We start from the raw sequence: 16,655 nt of genomic DNA, 5'->3' as shown, positions 1-16,655 counted from the left end.
AAGGCGGCCTCAGAGTCCTGGGCAAGTGCCCTACAGCCAGAGGGACTTGGGTGAGTCATTTAAGAGAGGAAGAGAAAACTCTAAGAGCTGAGTGCTGACACTAAGAGACAGGCTCTTGAACAGGTCCCGGAATTTCGTTTCTGGAGAATTTCAGAACTAAAGAAGAGGACCGTCAGGCCCAGGTGGCTTATGGGAAACTCCTAGTCATTGATGCTAATTTGACACTTCACAGCACTTCAAATAAGGGCTCTTCTTGGAACTGACTCCTCAGCATTTGCAAGTGCAAATACAAAACTCCCCTCGCGTTTCATAAACCATGTATTCACAGAACTCGTCCGCAAACACCAGGTCCCTTACGATAACGGTCCTCAGATAAAGCAGGCAATAAATATCTCTGATATTTCCCACCAGCAGGTGGAAATGGCCCCGGGTAGTCCTGGGCCGGCAGCAGAGGGAAGGGCCCTCCAAGAGCACGCAGGAACTCAGGAACAGCGGGGCCACAGGGCGGCAAAGAGCCAGGCCTGATTCAAGCCCTCGGCCCCTGATCCATCAACAAGGTATCACGTCCTGACCCCATCTTTTAAAATGAGGGACCTTGGAACTGTTGGCTTCCAGATGGAACGTGACGCCCTGCTTTGACACTCTGAACACAGGCTCACCAGGAAGCCGCAATGAGCCATACCCTCACCTGGCCTTTTGCACCTACCTGCCCGGCCTCAGGTTCCCTTCACCTGTGCCAGCAGGACTCCCAGACAGCTGCCAGGGACACTTTCTGAGAACACGGGGAGACTTCCCGGGTTATCTGCCATGGACCCAGGGAATCACCTCCAGGGACCAGGGAGTTCAGATAACCCCACCGCCGCCTCGCCCGACACCTGCTCAGAGCCAGACGGCCCTGCTTGTTTCAGTATAATCTTGACGGCTCCCTTCTCGGAGCGCCACAGTAACAGCGGTACCTGCATCACCTCAGCTGACCCACGGAGCTGGTGCCCTTTCTCCCACAAAGAATGGGAGACTCGGGGCAGGAAGTAAATGCTTAGGGTCGCTCAGCTAGAAAGGCAGGGCCAGGGCTGCATCCCCGGTACTGGCCTCGTCCAGGCCCGGCTTTCCCCTCATCCTCCTGGATTCAGGATGCCTGACTACACCCCGAGCAGCCTGAGAGGCGGGAGGGGCCGTCCTGCTGCCCCAGCCCCCGATGCACCCCCTCCTGTTTGTAACACAGCCAGGCCTGCACCTGCCCACCGGGCTCTGCGCGGAGGGGCCCATCCCGGAAAGAGGCCACTCACCTTCCCAAAGTCTCGGACATCGAAGAGGTCGAAGGGGTCAAACAGCTCGCTGTTCCTGAGTCCAAATTTGTCGTGGCAGACTTTAAGGAAGGTGCGAATGTTCTTCAAACACAGGAACTAGAGGAGAAAAGGGAAAATTACTCAACCTGCACGGTCTGTACGGGCAGTAACGCTAACAGCTGCAAACTCTGCCTCCGTGCGCCGACCTGGACCAGCGCTTCTCTGCTCGGAGAAGACACCACGGCCATCCCACTGGCCCTGGCCATTCCTGGCCATCTGCCCCGTGCCCCTGCCCAGGGATCCACACGTTTCAACTCCGACAATCACGGCTGGAACAAAATAGGCTGCTTTTCAGTCAGCAGGCACAGAGCGGGCACTCACACAAGTGCACACTGCCTTCCCCACACAGACGCAGCCCCCGTTACTTTACACGTGACAAAGCCCTACAGCAGCCATGGGGACCCCTGGAGCAGCACATGCCAGACAGGCAGGGGGCCACTGGGAGCACAAAGGCCAGCATCAGAATCCCAGATCAGGGGCTTCCCTGGTGGCGCAGTGGTTGAGAGTCCGCCTGCCGATGCAGGGGACACGGGTTCGCGCCCCGGTCCGGGAAGATCCCACATGTCGCGGAGTGGCTGGGCCCGTGAGCCATGGCCGCTGAGCCTGCGCGTCCGGAGCCTGCGCTCCGCAACGGGAGAGGCTACAACAGTGAGAGGCCCGCGTACCGCCAAAAAAAAAAAAATATCCCAGATCAGCATCCACAGTACCTTCTCCACCCAGTAACCCAGAATCTGAGCTCCCAGCTTGCAGCGGGCTTGGCAACACAATCGGAGGCATGCGGTGAGGGGGCAAACAGGGTCGCCAGCTTCAGTCCCCGTGGAAAAAGCTGGTAAAGACTTGGGGGCAGCAGGCAAGGTGGCCTGGAGCGCAGACCTTGCAGTCACAGGGCCCTGGGTTCGAATCCTGTCCAATGACTCTGGTGGGACCAGGGGAGAGTGGCTTCGGCTCCTGAGGCCTGGTTCCCTAACAGGACGTGCCTGGCTGGGTTAAATATCCACCCTGACGGCACAGACTGGGCATTAGGTAGGTGGGAGCCATCAGCCCACACAGTCCAGTTCGGCGTGGGCGTCCACGAGGTGAGGACCACGGTGCACACAGCTGAACGCTAACCCAGGGTTCAGACCAGTTGTCCCCATGGTAACCACTCACTAAGGGCCCAACAGTTCAACTTCAAGAGACCTGCAGAGAGCCTGGACTCCTCACCGGAAACTCAGACGAACAGACAGATTTAGATGAAGGATGAGTCAGAATCAGAAGCTACGCAGGCCCAGCGTAAACCAAGATGTGCTGAGAACGCCCACAGGGCACACGGCGCCCCAGCAGAGATGCGAATCTCCCCACCCAGCTGCACCCAGTGGGCATCACCCCCGGCTGGGGAGCACCCCCCTCATGGGGCCACTCCTCCCTCCTGGCTGGAGCTGGTCACTGGTCAGAGAAGACCCCAGCTTACATGCTTGCAGTATATTAACTATTCTCTATCTGTGTGTGTGGGTATCTGGGTGTGTGGATCTGGGTGTGAATCTCTCTGCGTTTATTTTTGTGTATCAGGATATATCTGTGTTTGTATCACTGTGTGTTTATCTGTGTATCTCTGTGTGTTTGTGTGGTTCAGTGTGTATGTGTGTGTGTTTATCTGTGCGTATCAGGATGCATCTGTGTTTGTATCTCTGTATTTATCTGTGTGTATCTGTGTGTTTGTGTGTATCTGTGTGTGTATCTCTGTATCAGTGTGTATCTGTTTACCTGTGTATGTCTGTGTGTGTGTGTATTTTTTCTGAACACCTGAGAGTAAAATGCAGACGTGACCCCCTTCCCCCAAACACCTGAGCGTGTATTTCCTGAGAACAAGAACACCCCCCTGCACAATCCCAGCACCAATGTCAAAATCAGGCAATTAACGTAGGTCCCACACCTTACCTCAACTAGAGCCAGGACTCACGTTTCTTCAATAGATAAAGATAAAGGACAATCAAAACGTCCTGATAGAAAAAAATATATTCTGGCCCAAGCATCCAATCTCGGCCCACACACGATTTTAGTCATCACGTCCCTTTTGTCTCCATGAACCTAGAAGAGCTTTCTCCAACAGAACTTTCTGGAAGGATGGAAATGTCCTGTGTGCGCCGTCCAGTAGGGCAGCACCAGGCACACGTGCCCGCTGAGCGCTTGAGATGTGGCCAGTCCAACTGAACAACTGCACTTTGTTTTAAAATAAATTTATTCATTATTTTTGGCTGCGTTGGGCCTTCGTTGCCGCGCGCGGGCTTTCTCTAGCTGCGGCGAGCAGGGGCTACTCTTCGTTGCGGTGCGCGGGCCTCTCATTGCGGTGGCTTCTCTTGTTGCGGAGCATGGGCTCTCGGCGCGTGGGCTCAGTAGTTGTGGCACTTGAGCTCAGTAGTTGTGGCTCGCGGGCTTAGGTGCTCCGCGGCATGTGGGATCTTCCCGGACCAGGGCTCAAACCCGTGTCCCCTGCATCGGCAGGCGGATTCTTAACCGCTGAGCCACCAGGGAAGCCCAACAACTGCACTTTTAAGGTAACTGTATTCTCATGAATTTAAATTTAATAGCAAAACCGGCTACAGCTACTGGTTTGAACGTGTGGACCTAAAACCCTCCAGTCTTTGTCTTCCTTGACCGGACATTTTCGAAGAAACACAAACACAAAAAGACAAATACTGTAGGATTTCCCTGACATGCGGGACCTAGGATAAGTAAATCCATGGAGACAGAAAGAGGGCGGAGGCTGGGGAGTTAGTGTTTAATGGGGACAGAGTTTCACTTTAGGAAGATGAACAAGTTCTGCCTGTTACACGGCATTGTCAATGTACTCAATGCCACTGAATCGTACACTTAAAAACGGTTAAAAAGGTAAATTTGTTTGTATGTCTGTTATTGGTGTTAACCTGTTTTATTGTGAAGCATAACACACACAATGGATCCCCAGAAGAAGAAGGTAGATTTGTGGTTTGGGCCGCACCCCGCCCCGCGGCATGTGGGATCTTCGGTCCCCAACCTTCGCACCCCCTGCATTGGAAGCGCGGCACCTTAACCACCGGACCGCCAGGGAAGGCCCAATGGTAAATTTTATGTCTTGTATATTTCACCACCATAAAAAATTTTAATTCACAAAACAGACCCACAGGGAGGAGGCCACGTGACGACGGAAGTGGAGAGTGAGGCGATGCTCCCAGGAGCCAAGGAACCACCAGGAACTGGGAGAGGGGCTGGGACACATCCTTCCATCAAGACCCCAAGAGACAGCCCATCCTGCGGTCACCTGGATCTCAGACGCCCAGAACCGCGACTTCAGCTGTTTCCACCCACCCCCAGCCCCCACCCGGAGGAGGGGCCTGAACCAGAGCTGCGCCGGCCCCCTCAGCCCTGCAGCTCCAGACCCTCTTCCCGCCCGCCCTGCAGGCCCGGCTGCGGCGTCCAGCCGGCTCCGGCCTTTTCTACACCACTCGCCTCTGATTTCCACTAAGCCTCTATTTTAATTCCTCCTCAGCCTCCCGTTTTTAGAGTTAATTACACAGCTCCTAAACATAATGGCAGCCGGCAAGGCCAGGCTTCCCTTGGGGGCTCAGGCGGGGCAGGCGACCCGTGTGCACAGTGTCTGCCCAGCCTGGTCCCACCCCCAATGTGGCCACTCGGGCCCCTCACCTTCCAGAACCGCTCCCTGTGTGGTCTGGGCCCACCCCAGGCTGGCGGTGGACAACAGCCGCACAGACAGGCTCAGACCGCAGGGCAAGGGGCACGGCAGGACTGGGAGAAAGCACCCGGGCCGCCAGCGGTCCACGGGTGCCTGTGCGCCTGGCGCCGCACTGCAGCCTCTGCCCTCCCTCCAGGAATTCACCCCATTTCACAGGTAAGGTAACTGGCGCCCAGGCAGCGGAGAACTTTGGCTCCAGATTAGAAGGTGGCCAAGCCAAGAGTTGAACCCACGTGTGCTTCCAGAGCGGTGACGGCCCTTTGAGAGGATGGGGCCTACCTCCAGGATGCCCTGAGTCCTGGGTCCCCCTTGTCCGGTGTGCTTACCAACAGCATCCCTTTCATTCCCATAAGTGGCCCCGTTTGAATAAGGGATATGGTCACCGTCTCCCTCATTGTACAATTAGCGAAAGTGAGGCCCAGAGACTCACCTTCCTCCAGTCCCCTCCTTCCCCACCACCCCTGGGCTGGGAGGGTGCGTCGTCGGAGCCTGGCCAATCAGAGCCACGTGGTCCCTCACTCCCAGCAGAATCGGCTTCTGATTCTGGGACAGAGACTCCTGAGGGGTGAGGGTGAGGGGACCAGGGCTGAAGCGGCTGCAGGCACGTCTCAGCCACAGGCTGGGTGACAGTGGGTGGGGTCAGCGGCCAGCGTGAAGCCTGAAGCTGCCCCCCCTTGTCTTGTGGCCAGAGAAGGCCTGACGGCCGGCCGTGTCCCTGTGGCTTCAGGGGTAAGTGGCATTCTTCTGTCTCCTCGGCCGGCGGGGCCCTCTATGAAGGGCGGCCACAATAAGGGTCTGTCCCGGGAAAACTGGCCCCTTGACAAGCGGCCCAGACCGGAGGCAGCGCCGTTGTATTGGTTGAGGGCATCCCGTGGGGCGTGGGCTCCCCCAGCCCCAGACACGGGGCGGGGTGGGGGGGGGCCCCAAGCAATCCCTCATTGAGGCCTGGCCACTGTGCCGAGAGGCGGGACCGCCTATGTCCTCTAGTCCCAGGCCCTTTTCAGCCTCCTCCGACCTGATCAGGCTGAAATCAGATTAGCGTGAGGGCACAGGCTCCACGGGCCGCCGCCCACCTCCCCAGGCACAGCAGGACAGGACAGCCCAGGCCTGCTGTTCACTGTCACCTGTCACTTAGCTGTTCCCAGGCCCCAGCGCGGGGATCCTGGACGTGATAGGCAGAGCAGGGTCCTGAGAGCCAGGGGCCGTGTCTGAGCCTCGTGGCCCCCGTGCACCCTCGAGGGGCGGGGGCGGGGGCGGGGGGGGGGGACTTCCTGGCCAGGCTCAAGCGGCTCCACTACGGCCTCCTAGTGGTCAACCCACTGATCATGGAGACACCGCCAGGGACAGCCCCACCCCGTGGAGGAGACACAGAGGCCCTTCCCCACTGGGCGGGCAGCCTTCAGGCCACGAGGGCCCCTCCTGTTACATCCCCGCCCAGGCTTGTCCCCCAGGCAGTGCTGGGACAGGGCCCCCAGAGCTCACGTACCTCAGCACTGAGAGGCTGGTGCAAAAGGGGGAACTGAGGCACAGGGTGCTGAAGCCACTTGCGTGAGGTCACATGGCAGCAGGGAGCCCGGGATTTGTGGTTTGAATGCAGGTGGCCAGGGAACCGCCCACAGGGCGAGGGAGGGAGGTGACAACGGCTGCTTGCAGTCCTGCTCCAGTGACAAACCTACTACCGCCTGCGACGGCCCCCTGAGCTGTGCACCCCGTTCCACAGATGGACAAAGTGAGGCTCAGGGCAGCTAGACCATGGGTGGGTCCAAGTTCCTGCCAGAAACAGTGCGGCTGGGATGATGACCACAGGCCCCTGCCTGAAGGGGGGAGGGGAAGCCCTGTCAAAGCCCAGGATAAGGGAAAGGGGCGGGGTCTGTGTGTTCAAGGCCTGGCTGGCTGCCCTGCCCCTTGGAGCCCCCAGGGAGCTGTGTTGGGCCATGAGGGAGGCGCCCGGCCCGGATACTGGGCTCTGTGGGATGTGACTCACCCCTCTGTGCATACCTGGCTCCTGGTTCCAACCCCCCTCCCCCACCGTGTGTGCTTGGCAAGTCTCACTGCTACAGTGAGGGGCTAGACTAGGGTCCGGGGATCCCAGGCATCTCACACTGGCTCATAAGAATCTCCAAAGCTCCCATGTAGCAAGGGTTTCCATGGCACCAGGCTCTGGGCTAAGGGATGGGCTGCTCACAGCATCCCAGAGTCATTACAGCGATTCCTAATTCACTGACGAAGAAACTGAGGTCCCAAGAGGTTACCTAGCCTGCCCAAGGTCACTAGCAAGGACGTGACAGAGCTGGGAACAGATCTGGGTCCGTTTAACCTCCAAGGCCAGACTCCTGATAGTTTATAGGTTTCTGAGCGGGGAGTCAATAAGATTTTTTTTAAAAAAGAAAATAATACTTGCAGGAAAATTAAGTCTGGCTGGGGTGATGGGGAGACACTGAAGGTAGGAGCCCAGCCTTTGGACTTGACAGGCAGCCTCCACACACAGAAATCGTGGCTCACGAATCGGCCAGTGGGTGGGGGAATTTGGAAGGACTGCTGCACACACAGGAACCGAGCAGCACGCCCCACTTCATTGTTTACTGAGACCTTCTGCTTTTAGGTCTGCACTTGATCCATCCCTACGATGGACTTTCACTTTGAGCCCTAGTTTGCAGGTGTGGAAACCAAGGTTCAGAGATTTGGCAAAAGGAGGGGTGACCTCTCCTGGTGCCCTCTTGCCTCTCACAGGGCTTGTCCCAGGGGAAGAAGTCCCTTTGGCTGCCCCCAGGCTAAGTCAGGAGGCCAGCAGCCTTCAGCTCCCAGAAGTGATTGGGGCCCACATCCCTGCCAACATTCCTCCCCTCCGCCCGCCCCCGCACGTGGTCCCCGACACGCAAAGCTCCTCTGGGCACTCTGGCTGGCATCCCCGGCCCACCCACTCCACCACACGGTCCCACCACCCCCAGGGTCTCCAGGGCAGGGCAGGAAGGCACAGACGCACATTCCAGCCCAGACCCTGGCCTGGCTGCTGGGCTGTGCCTGCTCCAACTCAACGGCCCCATCTTCTCCCGCCTCAGTTTTCCCATCTGTAAAATGGGGAAGCCTTGCCCACTGACTCCTACAATGCTGGGCCCCCCACTCAAGAAAACTGCTTTACGAAGGGACAGTTGACACTGGGACCTCCCAAAGTCCCTGTGCCCAGAGCTTCCCTGGGCCACCATGCCCTGCAAGGGGGGAGGTGGGGTCTGGCCCCGACGGCCCCTCCAGGGCCCTGTGATCTGAACTCCCTCCTGGGCATAGTCAGCCAGAACTGAGGAGTGGCCGCACCCCAGACGGAGCTGGCCCTTCGTCCACACCTCTGCCGGCCTCTAAGCGTACCAGCCTAACTCCTCAAAGCTGATGCTCAGGGGCCAGGGGAGGAACCAAGGCCTCCAGGACATGACGTGTCTGAGGCTCTCTGCTCACGGCCACAGCAGCGGGACAACAGCGAGTAGAAGAGCATCCTCCCAGCACCCCCCAGCCGTAAGACAGAGCCCTGGACCCCCAGAGAGGGACCCGGGCATGCCAGCTACCCAGGTATCTCGAGAACGGGAGCTTTGTTTGAAAACCCCTGCATCTTTCTGCAAGGCGGGGGTCTCCACATCTGAAGTTCACGCTCTACAACACAGGCGCCAAAAAGCGCCCACGGACAGCACTGAGTTTCTTGAAATATTTCAACAAGCGGCACTAAAACTGCACTTCACGATGACAAGTCGCTTTGCTGCAGCTGGAGCCATGCTAACCCCCCGTCCCCGCCCGGAGCCAAGCTGCTAAGCCTGACGGGCAGCTGACGACGAGGTCTTTGATCAATAAAAAATGGGAAAAGGAATTAATTTCTTGTTTTATGTATGCCACGTTCATTCCAAAAAACATCTTAAATGACTTCATTACTCTTTAATAGAAGAAGCTTACTGGAATGGATCTTTGAAATTTGGGGCCCTTGGGGTAAATAAACAGGGGGCCTGGAGGTGACAAGCTGGCCAGATATTCCATGGGGGGTAGGGGGCCAAGACCCTCTTCTCGCCCTGGGTCCCAGATACCCTGGGCAATGACCCACAGCCAGGGTTCAATGTCTAGTGAATGAATGAATGAATGAATGAACAGATGACCGCCTACAGAGCATTGACTGACATCTCTGAAATGGCCCAGCTTTTCCCCCAAGCAGCAGGGATTCCATGGGGCCCCTGGACGGCTGCAGCTGCATGGTGGGAACCCTCCCTTCCAGAAGCATCTCTTCCAAAAATAAAGGGGCAGGTGGAATTTGGGGTTGGCCATGACCACTCACTCCCTGATGGTACCCATCAGTACCATCCTCGGGCCTCTGTGCACCAGCCAGGTAGGCTCCACCAATTGCCAAGCCCAATGACACCGCCGGCAGGGAGGGATCACGTATCACCCGTCTTACAGAGAAGGAACCAGGCTCGGGAGGTCGGGACCTGGGATTGGAATCAGTCCTTCCAACTCCACAGCCCCGGTTCCCACACCGTCGGGGGCCGAGCCTCCGTGACCGCCCCCAACACTGAATCCAGGGGGAGAGGCCGGTGCACCTCCGGCTCACCCGCTGCTCCAGGCAGGGAACGCACAGGCCCAGCCAGGCATTTGCTGAGGAGCGTCAGGGACTCGATTATGTCTGGACAATTTAACAGGAGCACTTCCTCCACTCAGGCCGTTTCCTCAGCTGCAGACGCACCAGGAGACAGGGGCTCACGTGGGCGCCAGCAGGCTGAACCCCAGCGGCCTCTGTGCAGGGCCCGCTGCAGGGAGTGGAGGGGGTCTTCTTTGTGCACCGAGGTCCTCCAGGGGCTGGCCTCGCCCCACATCACAGGCAGGCCACGTGCGATGGCGGCATCAGGCCCACCGCTGTGCCCGCCCCTCGCCGTCGCGTCGAGTGGCTTACCCCACAGCCGCTAGATTTTTGTCCAGAAAGGACCGAGTCACCCGTCTGGCTTGAAGTCGGACACTCGTTGGTGCTGAAACATCTCGGATGGCATTCTACTTTCTCCAGTAACAGATCATCCATCAGCTGCTGGGCCTGTGCCGGGTGCTCCACAGAGCTCTTTTTTTTTTTTTTTTTTTAAATTTATGTTTTTGCGGTACGCTGGCCTCTCCCATTGCGGAGCACAGGCTCCAGACGCGCAGGCTCAGCGGCCACGGCTCACGGGCCCAGCCGCTCCGCGGCATGTGGGACACGAACCCGTGTCCCCTGCATCGGCAGGCGGACTCTCAACCACTGCGCCACCAGGGAAGCCCTCTCCACGGAGCTCTGCATGTCCACGGTCTGCGCATTCCTCTACCCGACTCACGAGCTATCACGCGTGCCCGTTTCATGGCTCGGGGTCCACCCGGTTCAACCCCCAGCGAGGGGAGGGCCAGCTCTGACCCATGTGGTCTGGTCCAGCCTGGGCCACGAAGCAAGACACCTCCCACGAGGGACCGCCCCCGCCCCCTGCAAAGCCGTGGGCAGGGGAAGCCCCTCTGGGAACGACATCGGAGGAGGCCGGGGCCAACCCGCTGTGGTGACAACAGCTGCACTGATCTCCGTGAGCTGGTGCCTCTGCCTGATCCCAGCTTTCCTGGGAGGAAGGGGCTCCCCAGTGATGCTGGCCCCTCCCCTGCCCCGGGACATTACCCTCCCGCCGTGACCATGTGATTCAAAACGCAGTCTGCCTCCCAGGTGCTGGAAGAGGGGGTGCCTCTAAGGCAGACCCCAAGTCCGGCCTCAGCGAGCTTCCTGACCCCTGAGCCCGGACCCTTCTCCCGCAAGAATGCCCTGACCCATTTCCAGCGCCCTCTGGCCACTTCCGGAAGCAATGGGCGTGGGCCTTGGCCTCCCACCCGGCCACTCCCTTCCCCCTTTGGCCCATGAGAAGGCGGATGCTGCACACACAACGCTGACACCTGGCACCTCTGGGGCTCCCGGCCCTGCTGTGCTCAGTCAGCCCGCTCCCTCCGCACAGCCTTCCACCGTGGGTCGCAGCTGCGTGGGGGGTCCTGCTCGCCACGCCCCGGAGGGGGGCTTCCAGTGAAATGGGGAGGGGCTCAGCTAAGCCACGGGAAGCAGGTTCTGAAAGGTTAGGAGGTCAAGCTCCAGCCGGAGGGAGACGCACTGCCAGTCAGGCTGGACCAAGCTGCTGACAGATGTAAAGCCATCACTCCCCACCCTGATCTCGGAGCACGTCCTCATCGACACTTGAGGGGAAACTCACCAGGAAAACCCATCCTGGAAAAACACTAGGTTGGAAGCTCCTCCTCAACTCTGTCCATAGTCAGCAGACACTTAACAGGCGCCTACTGTGCGCCAGGCCCTGCCGCAAGCCCCAGGCTCAGGGAACACACACAGGAGTGCAGCAGGAACGCCTCTGAGCCCTCGGCTGCCCAAGGAAAGAATAATCTGTGACTTCCTCCCGATACCTGGATGGAAACTGTTCCCAGCAGTCCTCAAAAGATCCGCTGCTCCAGCTAATGGCCTGTTTGAGCCCGGGGTGGGGGGGGGCGGGATAAAACGTAGCCCGCCTTATCAAGACTTCAAGGTCAGAGTCAAGCGAAGGTTTTCTACAAAGCCGGCAGGAAACTGCTTTTCTAGTGTTTCTACGTGCAACCATCTTCGCTTGAGCCAGAGGGTTCCATCCCGCTCTCTTGCTGCTCCAGTCCTCCAGGCGGGCACGGCTAGGAGAGATTAGCTCGGCCGCTGCCTGACACAAGCGCCCCCCACCACCACCCCAGCACCCTCCTGCGGCCCCGAGCCAGGCCGTTAACGCTGGCCCACAAGCCCTGTGAAATCGCCCCTCGTCTCTGCCACTCCAGCGTCTCCGTCTCTACTTCCTGCCTGAGAGTGGCCTCAAGGTCAACATCAGAGCATCCTTGTCCACACGCCTCCAAGCTCCTCTTTCCCAGTCCGACTCCAGAGGCAGGTCAGCCCTGCGGACGTTAACAGGACGGTCCGAGCACAGACGCTACCCCCCTTTTTACAGAGGAGGCTGAAGCTTGAGAAAGCTGTTTGCCAAGTGTAGTGGCTTGAAAGATAGCCCCCAAAAAACACGTCCATGCCCTGGAAAAAAAGGTCTTAACAGATGTAATGAAGGATCTTGAGACCGTCCTGAATCAGGGTGGGCCCTATGTCCGATGACGAGTGTCCTTGTAAGAGACAGACAGAGGAGAGACGCGGGGAGGAGAGGAGAGGCCAGGTGAGGCCAGAGCAGGGACAGGAGTGAGGCGGCCACAGCCAGGGATGCCTAGACCACGAGGAGCTGAGGGAGGTGGGAAGGACCCTCCCGCAGAGCCTCCGGAAGTGGGTGGGGGAGCATGGCCCTGCAACACCTCATTTCAGATATCTGGCCTCCAGAGCTGGGAGAGAAGGAATCTCTGCTGATGCCGGCACCCAGTCTGTGATGCTACAGCAGCCCGAGGATCCAGCTGGTGGGAGGCGCCTTTCCATGAACCGCCCGCTGCCAGGCCTCAACACGACGGACGATGCCACACGCGCAGGCCCTCAGCAAAGGTTTGTGGGAGGGATGGATGGATGGATGGATGAGTGAAGAGGGTTTTGATGAGAAACAGAAGCAAAAATCCTGGTTTCTTCCACCGGTCGTCCCAGCTCGCGACCATTCCTGCCCCTTACAAGCTCCCCAACGGCCCCGCCTGGCTGGGAGTCCCTGGATCCTGGACCTGGCACCCTGGGGCCCTCAGTAAATGTGGTTTGGACCCCCCAGGGCCAACCCAGGGCTCTTTGGGGGTCAAGGGCCCCAGAGAGACTCCCAGCCGGATGGGGAAGTCAGAAGTGGCTGTGCTGGGCCCCAGACCCACCTCCTTGCTGCCTCTCTGAATATCCTGGGGCTTAGCTCCAGCTTCGGACCCCCTAAATTGGGGCGGGGGGGAGGGGTCTTGGCAGGTCCAGCCGGCTTTCAGGCAGAGAGATCTAGGTTCAAGTCCTGAACCCTCCCACTGCCACACCCTCCCTGGGAACTCCGCCCCGCCACGACCCCAGCTCTAGGCTCACCACACGCCTCAGGACCCCGCCCTTGCCTCCAAGTCTCTTTGGGAAGGTGCCCAGCTCGGGCACCCCAAAATAGAGCACCCCAAAACAGGCCTGTGGTTCTCTAGCCCCAGTGGGGACCCCTGCTCAGTGAAAGCCACCCGCCTGCTCAAGCAGGGGCTGGAGGGGGTACCAGCAAGCAGCAGAGACCCCCTCGCACGCCGCACTCCCACCCGACGGCCAGGTGGCCTCCACGTGTGGGAAACCAACACATTACGTGCGGCGTTTGTGTCACCACGAACACCAGGGACACACATCCTTCTCCAAAGTGCCACAAACGCCGCAGAAACTGTCACTCAAGGCAGCACGCCGGGCGCTCAGAGGCCTCGCGCCTGCGTCAGCTGACATCACCGTGAGAAGGGCGGATAAAACCTCGCGTTTGGTTATCATCCCGATGGCTCCCGGCGGCTCTGAGAAGCGGCGTGACAGACACACACCGCAGCTAACGTCCGTGGGCCACCTGCTGAGGGCCTGTCGTCCCCACCTGCGTGGCGAGGCCGCTGAATCGGCTCTGTCACCCTGTGGGGATGGGGGTGGTGGGGTTAATGCAGAGCCGGCCAGCAAGGCCTGCCGGGGAGCAGTGTCCACGTGACGTCCTGCTGCTGCCTCGCTCTCCGCAGACACAGCAGGGAGCTTCAAGAAGCATCTCTCCTGAGATGCTGGAAGGGACCCCAAACGCCCCGGGCAGGGGCGGCCATAGGAGGCGCTCAGTGAGACCTGAGCCGATACACATGTGCCTCCTGGGAAGGGTTCAGTGGAGATGGGGACCGTTCCCCATCCAGGAACGGAAGGCGCCTGCAGGGCAGCGGGGGGCTCCCTGGGCCCCCCAGGCTCATCTCCTCCCACACCAGCCTTGGGGGGCCCACAGCCCTGTGCAAACGGGGCAGGGGTGCAGGCATGCAGGAGCTTACGTGTGAGGGGCGGCCAGTGGGCGTGCGCGGGGCGTGCGTGTGGTGCCGTACGTGTCCGCGCTGTAATTAACGAGGCCAAGCACGGAAACGTCTCCAGGTGCACGTGCACTGAGAGCGATGGTTCTCGAAGTCCAGGCAGGGGGACTTTTAATGGGGCTTTATTTTCATTGCACTACGGTCCGTGAGCCATAAACGTGAGTTTTTAGCTAGATGAGGAAAGAAGGCGCTTCCCCACCCCTGCTGCCCCAACAGACACCCACACGAGGAGAAGCGGACGTTCAGCCAGGCCCGAGTGCTGAGGCCAGGCCACCTCCCAGGCTCCGTCTGCAGGGAAGAAGTGGCCTCCACGGTCCCCGGGGAGCGATGCCGAGGCCCTACCTCTCCCAGTACCTGTCCCGGGGGTCTCCAACCTGCCGAGAGCCCCCGACCTTCATTCAGTCCAATTTTCACTACTCATGCCCCAACGAGGCGTACATCGTATGCACCCCAGGTCCTAGGGGCCCCACAGGGGGCCTCACCCTCCACGAAGAAGCCCCGCGGTGAGGGTACAGCTCCCGATGCCACCGCCAGGCGCCCTCCCCATTCTCCCCACTCCCCGGGCCTCCCCGCACAAGGGACGCCCTTGAAACAGTAAACCTCAGGCTCGGCTTCCGAAGTCTCTTCTCCCTCACGTGGCAAAGGAACTATGGTTCCCAAGTCAATGCAACTGCGGCCAAGCACGGGCTCAGCGGGGCAGCCCCGGCCTCCAGCGGCGAGAGCGGTCTCTGCTCTCCATCTGGCTCCAGGGCACCACGGAACTCTCCGGAATCGGGGCCTCGTCTCAGTCACTACTGTCAGCCTGGGCGGGCAGAGGGACAAGGGGGATACATCGACAGTGGGCACGCAGCTCGCCGGGTGACCCGGGATAGGACTGCCCGTCTCAGAACCTCGGTCTCCCCAGTTCAGTGAACCTGAATGTACTCCTGGAGCTCCGAGGAGGCAGACCTCCTCACAAGGTCACGGGGGAGCGTGGGGAGGGAGGGGGTCCCGCAGCATCAGTACTGGCTTGAACGAGGTACCACCTGACACCCGTTAGGGTGGCAACTAGCAACAAAACAGAAAATAACGTGTCAGCGAGGACGTGGACAAACGGGAACCTTGTGCACTGTTGGCAGGGAAGTAAAATGGTGCGGCCACAGTGGAAAACAGTATAGCAGTTCCTCAAAACATTAAAAATAAAACTATCCTATGATCCAGAGATTCTACTTCTGGGTCTACACCCCAAAGAGTTGAAAGCAGGGTCTCAAAGAGATACTTGTACACCCGTGTACAAGCAGCCAAAAATCATGGAAGCAACCCGTCCATCAACATATAAACGGATAAACAACACAGGGTCTATCCATACAATGGAATCAGCCCGAAAAAGGAAGCAACTTCTCACATACGTTACAGAATGAACCTGGAGGACATTATGCTCCGTGAAATAAGGCAGACACCAAAAGACAAATACTGTGTGATTCCATTTATATGGGGTCCCTAGAGTAGTCCAAATCATAAAGACAGAAGGTAGCATGGTGGCTGCCCGGGGTGGGGGAGGGGAACAGGAAGTTGGTTAATAGGTAGAGTTTCAGTTTTACAAGGTGAAGAGAGTTGCGGGGTGGACGGTGTTGATGGCAGCACGACAGTGAATGTCCTTAAAAATGGCTAAGATGGTAAACTTGGTTACGTGTATTTTACCACAATTAAAAAAACAAAAACAAAAACACCTCATTTGAAAACTTCAAAAACTGTATGGTTTGCAAGGTTCCCCCAGCATGAGGTCCACCCACCCCCTCCCCAGCCCCATGCCCTCCACCCAAAGCCCTGGCCTCGTGGGAGGGTCTCTGGCTTTCCCAGGAGGAGAAGCAAATACAGCATGGGTGATGGACACAGGGGGTCTGGGGGCCTCAAAGCAACGGTGACACAGCTCCTGCGGGGAGAAGGGAGTCCAGGGAGCTCTGCCTTTCTAAGGTGCTTCCTTTTACTCCTTCCATGAGTAGGCATTACTTTCAAGACTCCTTAAAGAGATTCCTCCACTTTGGATGGGGCCTGGGAGGAGTGGTTCCCACAAAAGGACTGAAAACACAGCCGGGCCAGCACAGCAAGCTCCCGAGGACGTCACCTTCCGACAGTCAGAACATGTGAAGATCAACTCAGACGCTGCACGTTCTGGAAATTCCAGCAGCACCGGCACCGGCACCGGCACCAGGCCCCGAGCGCAGGGCGGGCACGGGGAGCGGGGGCAGGGGGAGCGGGGGCGGGGAGCCTCCATTGTTTGCCAGGCGAGCAGCTGGGCTCTCTCTCCTGAACTGTGGGTCAGGAATGTTCGCAGCTGCAGACTCCCCGCCCCCCCACCCCAACCCGGGTGGGAACCGAGCGGGGGAGGGAGGCTGCCCGGGCCTGAGGACAGAGCCCATCCAGGCAGGAATGGGAAATCTGTGCACAGAGAAGCTGAGCCAGCACGCAGCCGGGCCCCACCTGCCCAGGATGCACGGGGAGGATGCACCGCTCACCTGCCCACAGGTGCCCAGGGCCCGGAGTCAGCCGGGGCTCAAGCTGCAGCCCAGCCCTCTGGCCCTTTACTCTCCCGAAGCTTCCGGGCTGGAATAACCCTCCCC

The 16,655-nt window shown here is 59.0% G+C and overlaps 1 protein-coding gene across 3 annotated transcripts in view; it reads right to left on the bottom strand.

The window, feature by feature from the left end:
• Positions 1 to 16,655, bottom strand: part of VAV2 (vav guanine nucleotide exchange factor 2) — a 176,324-nt gene that overhangs the window by 134,993 nt on the left and 24,676 nt on the right. For all 3 annotated transcript variants that reach the window (XM_065879820.1, XM_065879821.1, XM_065879822.1), the window contains exon 2: positions 1,287 to 1,403. In XM_065879820.1, the coding sequence (XP_065735892.1) occupies positions 1,287 to 1,403 (117 nt within the window). The remainder of the gene's footprint in view (positions 1 to 1,286; positions 1,404 to 16,655) is intronic.

The sequence above is a fragment of the Phocoena phocoena genome, chromosome 6 (assembly GCF_963924675.1).
Source record: "Phocoena phocoena chromosome 6, mPhoPho1.1, whole genome shotgun sequence".
NCBI lineage: Eukaryota > Metazoa > Chordata > Mammalia > Artiodactyla > Phocoenidae > Phocoena > Phocoena phocoena.
This window is presented reverse-complemented; position numbering and strand designations above follow the sequence as displayed.